General features: G+C 37.4%; 3 protein-coding genes across 6 annotated transcripts in view; all 3 read right to left on the bottom strand.

Moving 5' to 3' along the window:
• The window catches only part of LOC109162785 (ASC1-like protein), an 18,140-nt gene extending 15,071 nt beyond the window's left edge, over nucleotides 1-3,069 (bottom strand). Inside the window, exon 1 of one of the 2 annotated variants that reach the window (XM_019311469.1) lies at nucleotides 2,980-3,069. The gene's annotated coding sequence lies outside the window, so the exon portion shown is untranslated. The remainder of the gene's footprint in view (nucleotides 1-2,979) is intronic. The other variant, XM_019311468.1, reaches the window with a different exon arrangement.
• Nucleotides 1-12,972, bottom strand: part of LOC109162781 (UDP-glycosyltransferase 89B2-like) — an 18,002-nt gene extending 5,030 nt beyond the window's left edge. The window contains exons 1-2 of one of the 3 annotated variants that reach the window (XM_019311463.1): nucleotides 11,624-12,972; nucleotides 9,017-9,018 (exon numbers count right to left, since the gene is read on the bottom strand). In XM_019311463.1, coding sequence (XP_019167008.1) covers nucleotides 9,017-9,018; nucleotides 11,624-12,890 — 1,269 coding nt within the window. In that variant the 5' untranslated portion in view covers nucleotides 12,891-12,972. Of the gene's footprint in view, nucleotides 1-9,016; nucleotides 9,019-11,396 lie in introns of those variants that run through there. The other 2 variants (XR_002051157.1, XM_019311462.1) reach the window with 2 other exon arrangements.
• Nucleotides 460-2,983, bottom strand: LOC109162784 (ASC1-like protein). Its single transcript, XM_019311467.1, has 6 exons — nucleotides 2,811-2,983; nucleotides 2,265-2,500; nucleotides 1,944-2,099; nucleotides 1,530-1,715; nucleotides 739-917; nucleotides 460-615 (listed from the first exon to the last, which is right to left on the bottom strand). The coding sequence occupies exons 1-6, from the start codon at nucleotides 2,946-2,948 to the stop codon at nucleotides 584-586; spliced, it is 927 nt and encodes a 308-aa protein (XP_019167012.1). The 5' UTR covers nucleotides 2,949-2,983; the 3' UTR covers nucleotides 460-583.
• Nucleotides 12,973-15,223: the final 2,251 nt, after the last annotated feature.

Here is a 15,223-nt window from a genome sequence, read left to right as displayed (position 1 = left end):
AGAAGGAAAACTCTACAAAAGTCTTAAAATTAAAAATTTTACAAAAGTTCATAACTGGCACATGTCACTCTAGTTCATATCAATAACAAATAGGGAACTCTGGTTTTGTTGTTATTTATGAAGATATATCATATGCTAAATTGCCAAAAAATTTGTTTTCAAAAAGGCCAACTTGCTGCGTATTGGTGTTAACCAAGCCTGCTAAGGGAGAACTCAGCCCAGAGGATCAAGAAAAATTGAAAGGAGATTATGATCAGGCTGTGACCGAAGTTCGTTAGCTAACATCATCTATGTTTTGAAATTTTATGGTTTTGATGTTTGTACTTAGAAATGTACTCTGCTTCATTGTTAGTGATTGCTAAAACTATCATCTTTTTAATCTGGTTTGCTTGCTGGGAACTGTTTATCTTGTCATTTTCCCCTCAGTCCACCCACCAATGCCAAGTGAAGAGCTTTATGGACTCATTTCAAAGTAATCTTTATATATTTATCTACCGATGAATGTTAAACATTGACAGAACAAAATATAATTCAAATCTTTTTACAACACTCCCTCTCTTCAATCCCAGTCCATTGTCGATCTTCAGTCGTCGTGTTCATCATCGCTTTCAGAATCTGCAACCAGGCAATATATGATTTTGTTTTTGTTAGATCACGAGTTGTCTAGAGTAAACCTTAATTGTTTGTACTTGCCTGACTCAATTAAAGGGCAGAGTGTTGGTCTTATGGTATTCTTACCCGATCGAACGTCGCTGATCTCGCCATTCCGGATTTTTCCTATGAGCATTCGGAGGATCATCTTCGTCCAGTATATGTGAAGAAGCATGAGGCCAAACAGCAGAGCATTGAACATAAAGTAGTATATAACTTCAGCTGTGCCATGCTTATCCTTGTCCAAGATGAAAAGTACATCGTAGCTGTAATGTTTTGAAGTCTTAATTGTTAATGAAAACAAAAACATTAACGGAAGACATCTTTAAGAAAACATTGAACATTGTCTTAGAAAAACTATATATATATTAAATTCAATATGACGAGCAAAATTGAAGCATGTGCTCAATTTCAACTATTATAAATATTACTCTGTAATAAGCAATGTTGCGGTACCTGGGGTGCGCCGTGCGCCTAGAGCACTAGGCGCCCCTTAGAGCACCAAGTGCCTAGGCGGCGCCTACGTGGTCAAGTTAATTGAGTATATTGTAAACTATAATCCCACAAACTAGTCAATTACATATGTTAACTGACTCGATTGTATTGGGCGTCAATTCTACCGAGTTAGTGTCCAACTCAGCGTCTAGTTAGCCAGTTAGTCGGCCGACTAAAAGCTTAGGGCTGAAATTGTCTCGGCCTAAGGGAGCCAACTCTACCGAGTCAGCGTCCAACTCAGCGTCTAGTCGGCCAGTTAGTCCGCAGGCCGATTAAAAGCCGCTTAAGGCTGAAATTGCCTTGACCTAAGGGTGTCTAGCGCCTAGTCAATACCTAAGCTGATTTTTACAACACTGTAATGGCGGAGCTGAGAATGTACATACCTTGTGCTCTTGAGGACGCAGAAGGGGAAAAGGATTAGACGGCCAGTGAGCCATGACAGCACAAAACCAAGAAAAGAAAGGTCGGACAAGCCATAAAAGCCACTGTATCTAGACATCTTTGCAAATTCCATAAACACATCACACCCTTCATGAAGTAGTAGAACCATTGAACCAACCCTCCCAAACCTGCACAAAACCACACATTATATATATGCACACAAGAAACAAATATAGATAAAAAAAATCACTATTCAACTAACAATAACTTAGAAACTAAAATTACAATTGTCCTCACACATATCAGTAGAAACAAACACAATACAACTTTAAAATATATATATATAGTAGAGGGAAAGCATTCCATGATATGATGATTATGGACAAGAGTAACTAGTATATAGTATATATACATACCTCAAAATATAAGAAGAGAGAATGAGGAAGACTGATGTTATGTGATGAGCCATAGATGCTGCGAAATCAGAACGTCTTGTTTCCCAAAACACCAATGCAAAAATGGAGTAAATATAGAACCCTCCAGCATACATATAATATCCCTTCATCTTTAGCCTGCACATCACATCAGATCATCACCCACACACTAATTATTACATTCAAATTTACTGCATACAATCAACCTTTTAACCAAATTATATATATATTTTCTTTACATTATTTTGTTAATGAAAAGAATGAGTTAACTAACTGAGAAGAGACAGAGGTTAAGTAGCATACTTGTATTTGTGATCTGGCCAAAGGTGGTCACCCTCACCAGGGCCCATCCAAAAGTATTTTGTGTTGGTGAGCCATGGCTCATCATAGCAAACATAAAGTGCAAAAAGCTCTGAAGAAAAGTAATGGAGGAACTTCCAAGCAGACTCTTTGAACTTGTCGATCTTCTTCCTCTTAGGGCCTTTCTTGATTTCCACATTGCCATGTTTCGCCCCTAATACCATCCTTCTTGCCATTTTCTGCAACACTAGTACACTTATCATCAACATCATATACATATAAATATTCATTCCCAGATAGAAGAGTTTGTAAATGTTGGGCCGAGGCCAGTGAATGGCCAAATCCAGCACCCTGTCCCTGGCAATTGTGATGGTTTGTAAATGTTGGACAGAGGCCGGTGAAAGGCCAAATCCAGCACCAGATGCTAAGGGGTTGTTGGACCGAAAGGGCCAAGTCCAACACCTTACATGCTTTTTGAAATTGTGACTGTATAAGAAAATAAAGTTACGCATTCGCTACTAGCTATAGATATTGGCGTAGGTAATATACCTCGAAGATTGAAGTGTCGAGAATGAAACGTAGCGTGGGGAAGTAGAGAAGCAGGAAGGGAAGAAGGAAGAAATCTTGGTAGTCTGGGTAGGATTCCATTTTCCAGTTAAGCCAAGAAGCTGCCATTTTCTGCATCATATATATAATATCAAGCTAAGATTGCTTCTATTTTTTCTTAGAAGGGCTTTTGATGATGGAAATATAATGTGATATTTGGAGTGCTGGAATGAAGAGATCAATATAATGGAGTTTATGGCGTCTCCTTTCTAGTTTCCACGGCTTGTTGAATTGGGTGAAAAGATTCAAATTTGGCTGGCAGATTAATCATTATGAAAACCAAAAGTGTACCGTGTTTCCTCGAAACTCCACCTACTATTTGGAATCTAGCTTACTGTTTTTCAAAAGACAAAAAAATATATAATTTAAAAAAACTGGCAAACCATCTTTGTTAATTATTTACTTTTTTAGTAAGCCCACACGTTTCTTTGGCGCAAATTATTGGGTGGACCCGAAGGTGAATTTGAGTCTAAATATTTACAATTTATCTTTTAAAATTCACAATTTGTATATTACAAATATACAATATAAACATATATGTAATTGATTACATTGTTTTGTATTCACAAGTTACTTTCAAATACTGCATTCACACAATTGTAATAGATTAGGATCTGATGACCCTATATTGAATTAACAAATTCTTTTCTATAATTGTTATGTGTTTTGACTTAGAAACACAATTTATATTCTAAATGTTCACAATTTTAATACTAAAAATACATAATTTATATGTTTAGGACCAGGGTCCACCTTTTCAAGGTGGACCCTGGTCCATGGTATACCAACTCGTATAACAGGGCGTTTGGTTGGGAGTAAGGAATTAGGGTGGAAAGGAATTGCAATTCGGTGGGAAAAGAATAAGGTGGAATAAAATAGGAATTCAAATTACATTGTTTGGTAGGGATGAATAGAATTATTGGGTAAGGAATAAAAGAAGTGATATTAAGACTAAAATGTCCTTATGTAATAATAATAGTAGTAATAATTAAGTGTACTTTTGTCATTTCATCCCTTTTTTCTTTTCCCACGACCACCGAATTGCAATTCATAGGGGGGTGCCCATGAATTGCAATTCAGCAAAAGGAGGGAATGGAATTGCAATTCTCTCCAACCAAACGGCGTAATTGTGACTTCCACTGAATTGCAATTCAACTATAGCCAAATTACCCCCAACCAAACAGACCATCAGTATTACGAATAGAAAGGGAGAGAAATTTTACCAGAAAAATGTTTATGCAGGTAGAAGGCAAAAACCAATTCAAAAAGTCAAAAACTTGTGTAAGTCTGCCCCACGGATCCTTGAATGTTATGAGACTGGTCGGATTAAGATAAAAATGTAATACTGATGATAAATGTAATACTAATCATGAATAGAGTATTTATTACTTATAATGAAAAATGTAATATTTTTGAAGAACAATGTAATACTTTTACATTTTGATTTATTTATGATTAATATTAGATTTTTCAATATAAGTATTATATTTTCATCTTGATCTGACATGTCATGGTCTCACAAGAGAATCACTTAAAAGAAGAGACATATAATGCGATTGGTGACTAGAAAACAGAGAAAAACAATTTATTAATTTTAAAAAGATTTCCTCTTCAATATAGTTAGTGTGTTCATCATTGATGATATGGATAAGTTAATCTAGAATAAAGTTAGCAAGAGAATTGCATAAAAACTTGACAACCTAGAACCTACCTTAATTTGGATGGTATGAGCTTTGAACATTCTTTTCTCTAGCTTTGACCTTTGACCATATGTATGACTTTCAATTCGTCCCTCATCTTTGAATGTTTTATTATATAAGTTTTGGTTTGGAGAACATCTCGAATGAAAGCAGATCGTTACTTTTAATAATGGTCAATTATATTTGAAATAAAAGTTGACCCTTTTTAAAAAAAAAAGTCTAAAGTGTCCTTCCATACCCTGAACTATATTGGATTATTCATGCCGCACCCTAATCTTTTCATAAGGTCCATTTAGATTCACAAATCATTAATTTTTTTTATTTAACAATTTTTATAGGTTACCAGTTACTATGATGACATGGCATAGGTTATTAACTGATGTGGGCCTTCTTTTCAAGTCAATCTTAAATTTTTAAGTCAATCTCCATAAACGCCGTAACTTGCTGATCTTCATTTCTTCCTGCTCCATCACAGATAGAGAGAGAGAAGAAGAAGAATAAGAAGGAAGGATCTGTAATCTGTTTGTTTGGAAGGAGTGAGGATAAAGAAGGGAACAAAGAAAAAGATCATTTTTGTCGAAAACAAGAAAATGAAATCCACCCTTCTTCGAGATATTGACGAGAGCCAACTTCCAGAAACATATTACGGCAAACTACCATTAGTTCCTATTCATGACTGCTAAATAATGATGTGCTAAATGTGCTGTGTGCGCTCCCTGGACCATTTTATTGAACTAATTTAATCATTAGCTTCTTCTCAACAAGCCTTTACCTTCTATGGCTATGATGTTATCGTGGATGACTGAACTCATCATACCTTGAATGGCCTTTTTGATACTTAATATTGATATCTACTTTAGACGAGCTTTTAGAAGCCTAGTGTTCAAGGGCATGACATAGTTCATCAACCATAAATGTGATGATCAGCCTGCCGCCAGTATACTATATATATATATATAGAAAACAATGGTTGGCCATCTTTTGCACCGCTTGGAGCCGGTAGCGGTGACCTTCAGAACCTCCATACATATATGGGTGGCCATCTTTTCTCATATGACTATATGAGACAGAAACGTTATTATATCCAACAGAGTAACCGGTTTCGCAATCCTACTTACTACTTTGTTCACCACCACCGCGGCTTCCGATGTCCCTGCTGGATACTTGGCACCTTCCAGCACTAGTAGCTCGCCGTTGCAGTTCTTTCTTGACGATGATTTCCATTCTTCATCTTCTCTGGAAAATCGGCGCGACTCTAAAAAAGACGTCGTTTTTTACTGTGGGGCCCATCTTCCCGCCGGTGTTCGCCCAGAGCGCGGTGGCGACAAGCCTCTGATCGGAGTCCGACTGTGAGCCTCTGCTGATCCTGCCCCTACTGCACTGCAGCTACCGTTGGTTCGCTGAAGAAGTTTTTAGAACAATAAAAAAAAAAGTTGACCAATATTAAGAATGCTCTTATTTAATTTTTCAATGTTGATAGAACATTTCCGACCACTTAAAGTAGGCGGAAATAAGAGCAATAAAATTTGCATGTATAATAAATAAAAATATCAAGTCTAAAATTTTTGACCAATTTTGTTGGATAACTTAATTTACTGATGTAAGATTTTTGGGCATTCTAAATTCAGTTAGAAACTAATAAGAAATTTACAAAATTTTGATAATGACTTCTTATGACTTGGAATCATAGTACATCTAAACTTCACACTCTATATAATAAAGCTTTAAAACATCTTAAAATTTTTCTTTAAAAACTTTAAAACATCATTATTCAATATAATTAAGGTAATATAAGAGCGAGATTGACTAAAACAAATGGTTAATAATTAACTTTTATATATATATATATATATATATATATATATATTGATTACTACTGACTCTATTATAATATAGCTCTACCGATCTCAATTGTATTTTTTTTTGTAGAGCTGTCAATGCGGGCTGGCGGGGCGGGCTAAAAAGCCCACCAAGAATACGGGCCTAGGTGGGGGCAGCTCGTCCCGCCCCGCCTAGGCCCGCGGGCCCCACCAAAGCCCGCCTTTTTTTCTTTTTCTTTTTCTTTAAATCATATGTCCCTAAAATCTAAACTCTGATGTGACTATGTTAATAACTTAATTGTTATCAACTTAAAACACTTATTCATAAGTAAAAAACACAAATCAGTACATTGTTGTAGTTCATATACACTGTAAATCTGTAATCTACAGTAATTCATATTTTTTAAAAACAAATATGTAGTACTGAACTACTGTAATCTACTAATCATATCCAAATGTAAACTACTAAATTACTAATCATATAATATCATTCATATAAATATATAATCATATGTACAGTTGTAAACTATAAAAATAAAATAAATTAAATGAAAGGAAAAGAGAAAAAAAAAAAGGAAAATAATTAAATTACCTGGAGGGGTCGCCGGTCGGACTGTCGTCTCGCTGCTGGACGGGGTTCGGAGAGCTTGAAGTAGTCGACGGTCGTGGTGGCAGTGCCGGCTGTGATGCCGAATGCGGCGGGCGGCGGCGTCACTAGGAGATTGGCGCAACATAGTTGGGAGACGGGCGGAGGCGTCGCTACTCATTGGGAATCTGCGATTTCCCGGTAAGAGAGAGTTAGGGCTTTGAGCGGCTGAGCCTTTGACCGCCTTTGAGTATTATGATTTAGGGGGTTAGGCTTTTAGTTTTAGTTTTATTTTATTTAGGATTTAGAATTTAAAAAAAAAAAAAAAAAAAGCGGGCTGGCGGGGCGGGTAAAAAAGCTCATTTTTAAAACGGGCTTCTAAAACATGAGTCCACCCTGTCCTTTTGACGAGGAGGGGTGGGAAAGCCCGGCGGACTAAGCCCGTTTTGACGGTTCTATTTTTTGTGTTTGAAATTAAAAGCAAGTAATATAATTCTAATGTAGTATATATTAATTATTTGTCCATATGGGTTTTTCTCTTGGAATATTCTAAAGTTTTTGTTTGATTAAGAAAACCAAAAGAGTGTTTCCCCGCAAGTCCAAGGATGTTTCCTCTTTTTGGAATCTGGCTTAATACATCAAAAGAAAAAAAAAAAAAAAAAACACATGTAAATATACAAAGTGTAGGCAGAGAATCTTGATTATTGTTCTAGATACTCCTTTTGGTATATGAGTTGTGGACTTGCAAATAAAGGTTTTATAAAGTGGCAAAATTTGTGTGAAACCGTCTCACGAATTCTTGTTCGTGAGGCGGGTCGGGTCAAGATCAAATGTAATACTTATACTAGAAATGTAATACTAATAAGGAATAAACCGTCCCATCACTACCTATATTGGGTATGGCAAGTTTTCCTTGACTCATAAATGTTATCTTGCTTCTCTTGATACCGAAGTACGTAGAGCCCAGAAATTTTCGTCAAGCAATTCAGTGTGAACCATGGAGGAAGGCTATGCGTGCGGAAATTGATGCTTTGGAGAAGAATGACACATGGACACTTGTACCTGCTCCCAGACACAAGAAGCCACTTGGGAGTAAGTAGGTCTACAAAATAAAAAGAAAATCTGATGGGAGCATTGAGCGCTACAAGGCACGACTGGTGATATTCGGCAATCATCAGGTTGAGGGTCTTGACTACAATGAGACCTTTGCACTGGTAGTAAAGTTAACGACTGTTCGCACTCTTTTAGTTGTGGCTGCAACGCGTTCATGGGAGCTACATCAAATGGACGTGCATAATGTGTTCCTTCATGGCGACTTAGATGAGGAAGTTTACATGAGGCTTCTACCGGGGTTCGCACCTCACAGTCCAACGTGGTGTGCAAACTCAAGAAGTCTCTTTATGGTCTAAGATAAGCCCCACTGTGCTGGTTTGCAAAGTTGTCAGGTGCTCTGAAAAGGTATGGTTTCACACAGTCCACATCTGATTATTCGTTGTTCTCGTTGCGTAGTGATCATGGTGTGGTACATGTTTTGGTGTATGTTGATGATCTTGTTATTTCGGGAGATAACACAGTTATGATTGCCAAGTTTAAATCCTACTTGGCCTCTTGTTTTCATATGAAGGATCTTGGTACTTTAAAATATTTTCTTGGTATAGAGGTAGCTCGGAATTCTTCTGGTATTTTCTTGTGTCAAAGAAAATACGCTCTTGATATCATTTCTGAGACAGGTCTACTAGGTGCTCGACCACTGGGTACTCCTATGGAACCCAATCATCGTCTTGCTTTATCTGAAGCCCCGCTTCTCGATGATCCCGAACCATACCGTCACCTAGTGGGGCGTCTAGTTTATTTGTCAATCACCCAGCCAGAGTTAGCCTATGCTGTCCATACTCTGGCTCAATTCATGAAGGATCCCCGTGATGATCATTGGAAAGCAGCGCTTGGAGTAGTGCGCTATCTAAAAGGAAGTCCCGGTCAAGGTATTTTTCTATCCGCTAAAAATACTCTGCAATTAACTGGCTGGTGCGATTCAGATTGGGCAGCTTGCCCTTTGACTCGACGATCGTTGACCGCATGGTTCGTTCAGCTAGGCGACTCTCCCATCTCTTGGAAAACAAAGAAACAAACCACAGTTGCACGCTCCTCAGCCGAAGCTGAATACCGAGCTTTGGCCGCAGTGACATGTGAATTGAAGTGGTTAAAAGGTCTTCTTCGTTCTCTTGGGATACACCATACGACTCCTATGCAGATTCGTTGTGACAGTACCGCTGCTCTTCACATTGCAGCGAATCCAGTCTTCCATGAACGAACAAAGCACATCGAGGTTGATTGTCACTTTGTTCGTGATGAGCTATTACAAGGTGTGATACAAATAGAGCATGTGTCTACGACACAACAGTTGGCTGATATTCATACAAAGGCGTTGGGCAAGACACGCATGGAGTCTCTTATTCCCAAGTTGGGCATCTCTCTGTTACATGCTCCAACTTGAGGGGGGGTGTTAAGGAAAGAAATCACAGAAATCACAAGAAATCACATAAATCACATATTTCTTCTAGCAAATATTTTCTCTTGTAATCTTGGTTTCATTATTATTATTCTTATTGATTCTATTTCATTTCTCTGTACCTTATAGTTTGTATATATAGGGGTGTACATCTTCTGTAATGAAAGACAGAGAATATTAGATAGTTCATACATTTCTTTACACATCAAGACAAGAAGATGAAGTAAGATTCAAGCTACACTAAAGACTAATTAATGAGAAGTTTGGGAGGATACCTCATTTTTGGAGAATTTCTTGCCTTTTTCTTTACTTTTTTTTGTTCATTGTATTTTCTTTTATAATTTGTGTATTTGAGACATGTTAGTTATTGGTGGCTAAGAACACTTTTGAATTTTTAGGTATATAGTCTTAATGAACCTTTGTGGCCTAGTCCTTCAATTCCTAATGAAATGTTTATTTGGTTTTGCTTTTTTAAAATAATCTTGTGTTACAATTTGTGATTCATATTGTTGAAGTTTGTGGTTAAGAGCTCAAATTACATGCTTCATTCTTTACTAAAATTGTGTCTTGATGGAATTTATAATTACACTTAATTCTTGTACCTTGGGAAATGATATATATATATATATATATATATATATATATATATATATATATATATGTCAAGGGATTTATTTGGTTGCTTGTTTTTACATTGCTTGTGTGATCATCTTGTGGAATGAATATATTGCACTTATCTTTGACTTAATTGGTTTAGCAACTCTTCACACTTGTTGAGACCAAAATTCATATTTCATCTAGGTAATTAAACATTAGACCTAAAAATCTCAAATTCTCACTCACTCGCATCTTTTGATTTATTTGTCTCACTTATGATAGTAAATTGTTTACTTCCTTTTAATTCAATTTACTTGTTACATTACGATTAACTTATTATAAATAGGCTAGTAGTTAGTGTTTAATGCTCTTACTTCCCTGTAATTCGATACTCTATAATACTATAGGAACGTTTAGTTCAAGGGATATTTTGAAATAATGTAACATTCTCGAGAATCTTACATAATATAAGAATGTGGGGGGATGTGATTCCCATGAAAGCTACCAAAAAATGAACTAAAAACAAAGTATGAGAATATCAAATTTCATATAGTAATTTCATATTTCATTGAACCAAACAAGAGAATATGATAAGACCATATTCATATTCGAGTGAATTCCATTTTTGGTCCTACTGTTATACGGACGTTTTCAATTTTAGTCCACCTTAATTTTTTTTGCCACTTTATAACCGCTATTATTGAATGTGTTCCACTTTTAGTCCCACTGTTAGTATTTCCATCAAGAGGCCGTGTAATCTATGGATATTTTGACCTTTCTTCTCATCCAAGACTATGTTTGACTAAAGAAATGAGAACATTAAACCTAAAACCTAAGAAACCTTGCCGGCCCATGTTGGAACGAACGAAACGATGTAGCTTTGGCTTCCCATTCTCGTTGTTCGAAGAGCCATCTTCGAATATCGGAGGAGGAGGACAAAGCGCCTGAATTAAAAGAGAAGAGACAAACATAAAAAAGACCAAAATACCATTTGATTATACGGCCTCTTGACGGAAATATTAACAGTGGACTAAAAGTGGAACACATTGAATAACAGTGATTGTAAAATGAAAAAAAAAAAAATTAAAGTGGACTGAAATTAGAAACACTCTTATAACAATAGGACCAAAAATGAAATTCACTCTTCATATTCCCAAGGTTATGCGGATACTATTAACCAAACACACCTGAGTGTTTGTTTGTTGTCTAAATTTTCAACAAGCATAGCATTTCATCGGAAACATTTACCATCTTTTAAATTCACTTTATAAAAAAAAAAACCTTATTTTCAACCATAGTTAAATGACAGTAGCACTTTTTTGAATTTTAAAACATTTTTTATTAACCCTTTCAATTTTAAACTTATACATTATTGCCTATTCGGCATGGTATTTACCTTTTTGAAGCCTCTTCAAACAAGTGCACCACAAAGTTCTCCAAATTGTTGAATGAATCTCCACCCTTGTTGACACTATCCATTGCTGCTCCGCACAAGTGCAATGCACGCTCCCTCTGTTCAACTCCTTTCCCTTCTTGATCCAGGCAATCAATTAGTATTTGAGCCAACTTGTCCGAGTTAGGAACCGTTTCGTCACCCTCACTCGCTCTAGTTCCAATTCTATGTTCATCTGCTATGAGAATTGCGTTAGTGTATTGATCGGCTCCCATTGGCCAAGTTAACAACGGAACTCCAGCTACTAACGCTTCTAAGGTCGAATTCCAACCGCAATGACTTAAGAATGCACCAACGGCTCGGTGCTGGAGTATCAAAACTTGTGGTGCCCATCCCTTGATCACTATTCCCGTCCCTTCCACACGATCTTCAAAACCAGAAGGTACCGAGTTGTATCCTTCTTCCACGTGTCCCTTTGTCGGACCCCTCGTTGACCATATAAACCTGACCCCACTTTTCTCCAACCCCAATGCTATTGCTTCCATCTGCTGATTGGTTAGAATTGATTGACTACCAAAGCAAACATACACAACAGAGTTATCTTGGCAAGAATCAAGCCAAGATATTATATCAATGGTTGAGATTGAACTAAGCCCACCTCTCTCTGCTTGCCCTTTTTCTAAGGGCAGTAATGGGCCTACGGCCCAAATCCTATCATGGCCCAAATACTCCATTAAATGCTTAAAATAAACACGTTCCAACTCAGTGAATGAGTTGCACACGAGTCCATAACTCAGTATGTTCGCCAGGAAACACTCTCTGAAGAATTCATCATTTTGGTCCCCGTCGGCGTAGCTCCGGTACACCGGAGATATCTGCCACCAGGGAAATTCCGGGCAGCTGGGAATATTCGGGAACCGGATAACCTCTCCGTCGTCGTTAGGATTCTTTCTCTTGGGCACTTCGCGCCAGAGACTATAAATAACAGAGAGGGCGAAGGCGCCGGAGGAAGAGAAAACGTAGCGGCGGACGCCGACCTCGGCCGCGACGTCGTTGGTGAAGCCGAGGAACAAGTCGGAAACTATGGCCGTCGGCGGCGAAGGGTGGCTGCGAAACCACCGGACAATTTGGCCCCTAAGCTCGCCGAGATTCCGCATCATGTGGCGGAAACCATCGGGCGGCAGGTCCTTGACGTTCTCGACGCCGGCGGGGAGATGTTGGTTGGCCGGAAAAGGTAAGACGAGGGTTCCGATGGAAGGGTGGACGGAGAGAAGGGCGTTTAAGAGATGGAGGTTTTTTGGGGTGACAAGAATGGTAATGGTGACGCCACGGGAGGCAAGTTGGTGAGCGAAGTCTAAGAGCGGTAGCATGTGGCCTTGAGCAGGGTAGGGGAAGATTAGGACATGGACGCCTGTCATTTTGGCGGCAGTGCGGCGGCGACACGGCGGAGCGTGGATGAGATGAGAGTGTTGTTACAGTGGTTGGTGGGGAGGATGGAGAGTAGGAATCAACATTAATTTATAAGACAAGGGAGACAAAAATGGCAAATTGGGGAAAGAGTTAATTATCGAAATGGTTCATTAACTCTAGCGAAATTCTTAATTTGGTCCTTGACTATTTTTTTTTAACCAATTAAGTCCTTCAACTTTAAAAATCTTAACCAATTTGATCATCCGTTTGTTTGACCGTTAGTCAACCGTTAACTTGGGACCAAATTGGTAATTTCACTATAGTCAAGGGACTATTTTGGTAATTAACTTTAGGGGTGGGCAATTCGGTTTAGTTTTCTCGAACCGAACTGTACCAAATCGAACCGAACTAGTTTGGTTTGGTAATATACTGAACGGTATTGGATTCTTGTATACCGAACGGTTCAATAAAAAATCGATCTGAACCGATCCGAATTGTTCGGTAAAAAATTAAACTGAACCGAATACCGTTTGATTTTTTTTTTCTAAAAATATAATAATAATAATAATAATAATAATAATAATAATAATAATAATAATAATAAATCAATAAATAAGTAAAAAGTAAATCTAAGTCCCTTGCTGCTTGCTCTGCCGTTCAGCTCATATTCTCACGGGTATCTCTCGTAAATGTTTTATTTGATTTCTTTATGGTTTGTTATCACTTATCAAAAGTTCTATATTATGTGTTATGATGTTTTCATAATCCATATAATATAATATAATCTATATTATATGTTTTATTTTATTTGATTTCTTTATTGTTTCTTTATAGTTTGTTATCTCTTATCCATGGTGTTTAGGGGTGGGCAATTTGGTTTAGTTTTGAATCCAGAACTAGGTGTTTCTTAGTCGGAAACCATTTTTCGATGTCGAGAAACCATGAAGCAATGTCCAGAAGCGAAGAGGCGAAGAAGTGATGTCGAGAAGCGGAGAAGCGGAGAAGAAGGTTGAAGCGAAAAAAAAAAAAAAGGAAAGTCATTTTCCATAAAAAAATGACTCTATTTTCCATTGACCCAACTTCATTTTCCATTGACTTTAATGTTTTCCTACTTACCAAACACTCAAAACCCGAAAAATAATTTCCAGAAATCATTTTTCGAGTTTTCAAACACACCCTAAATTACTTATGAACTCCTCCTATATAATCTTGCATTGGTATACTTTAAAATACTTATATTTAAATATGAACATTAAGCATTAACCTATTCGTGCAATACGCATGTAAAACTAGTAGAATCAATAAATCTAAATGATTATTTAGCCTTTTAATTGCCTTGTTGCTTTATTCTATATATATATATATATATATATATATATATATATATATATATATATTTCGTTATCAATTTAATATTCTTAATTCATGTATTAAGTCAAAGTTGGTTGACTTTGTTTATTTGATTTGTTTGGCAGCTAATTTGGTGACTTCAATCAACAAAGGGAATATTATAATAATGAATACAAAAGAATGATACGGCAGACTTAGGGTGTGTTTGGAAACCCGGAAAATGATTTCTGGAAATCATTTTCCGGGTTTTAGGTGTTTGGCTAGGCAAGAAAAATGGAAGTCAATGGAAAATAACTTGTGGTCAATGGAAAATCACTCCTATTTTCCGGAAAATGACTTCCCCTTTTTTTTGGGGAAGTCATTTTCCATTCGTTGGTTCTCCATCATATGAAGCTCAACCTCCGTTAACACCAAAGGTCAAAAGCGAAGCTGCACCACCGGAGACCATCGCCATTGTTGGAGGTTCATCCCGCCGCCGCCGTCAATCTCTCCATTGGAGGTTCATCCCGTCACCGCCATCAATCTGCCGTCGTTCCTCGGAAGAAGAAACCCAGATCCGCCACTGCTGCCGTCGATCTGCCCGTCGTTGCTGAAGAAGACCAAGGAAGAAACTCAGGTCCGCCGCTGCTCTGCTCAACCACTGCGTCCGGCCACCACCATCGCTACTGATCGAGAAAAAAGAAAGAGGGAGACGGAGGTTCAAGGGCTATTGTTTCACCGCTGAATCTGATGTCAACCACCCTCTCCGGAGAGGGAGACGAGGCCACTGGTCTGTTTGTTTGAGTACAGATAATATGCTTTCTTTTCTTTTTCACTCACTGTTTATCTTATAAATTTAATTTTGTTTGTTTTTTTTTTTTTTCGTTTGTTTGAGCCTGAAATTTCTGAGCTTTCATTATTTGAATTTGCACTTGCATTCTAGCTAATTGTATGTTTTTTATATTCTTTTGATATTCCAGTGATGTTTGTGATTTTTTTTTTTTTTTTTTTT

Source organism: Ipomoea nil, unplaced genomic scaffold (genome assembly GCF_001879475.1).
Source record: "Ipomoea nil cultivar Tokyo-kokei standard unplaced genomic scaffold, Asagao_1.1 scaffold2957, whole genome shotgun sequence".
Lineage (NCBI taxonomy): Eukaryota > Viridiplantae > Streptophyta > Magnoliopsida > Solanales > Convolvulaceae > Ipomoea > Ipomoea nil.
The sequence above is the reverse complement of the archived record's forward strand: the minus strand, read 5'-3'. Positions and strand labels throughout refer to the sequence as shown.

What these genes read in the sequence shown, in the direction of transcription:
- LOC109162784 (XM_019311467.1), bottom strand. Translation starts at nt 2,948, where the DNA reads ATGATGCAGAAAATGGCAGCTTCTTGGCTTAACTGGAAAATGGAATCC. An exon ending in CTCTCTTCTTATATTTTGAG is followed by an intron (nt 1,716 to 1,943) that starts GTATGTATATAT and finishes GGTTTTGTGCAG; the next exon opens with GTTTGGGAGGGTTGGTTCAA. An exon ending in GATCAGCGACGTTCGATCGG is followed by an intron (nt 616 to 738) that starts GTAAGAATACCA and finishes GCCTGGTTGCAG; the next exon opens with ATTCTGAAAGCGATGATGAA.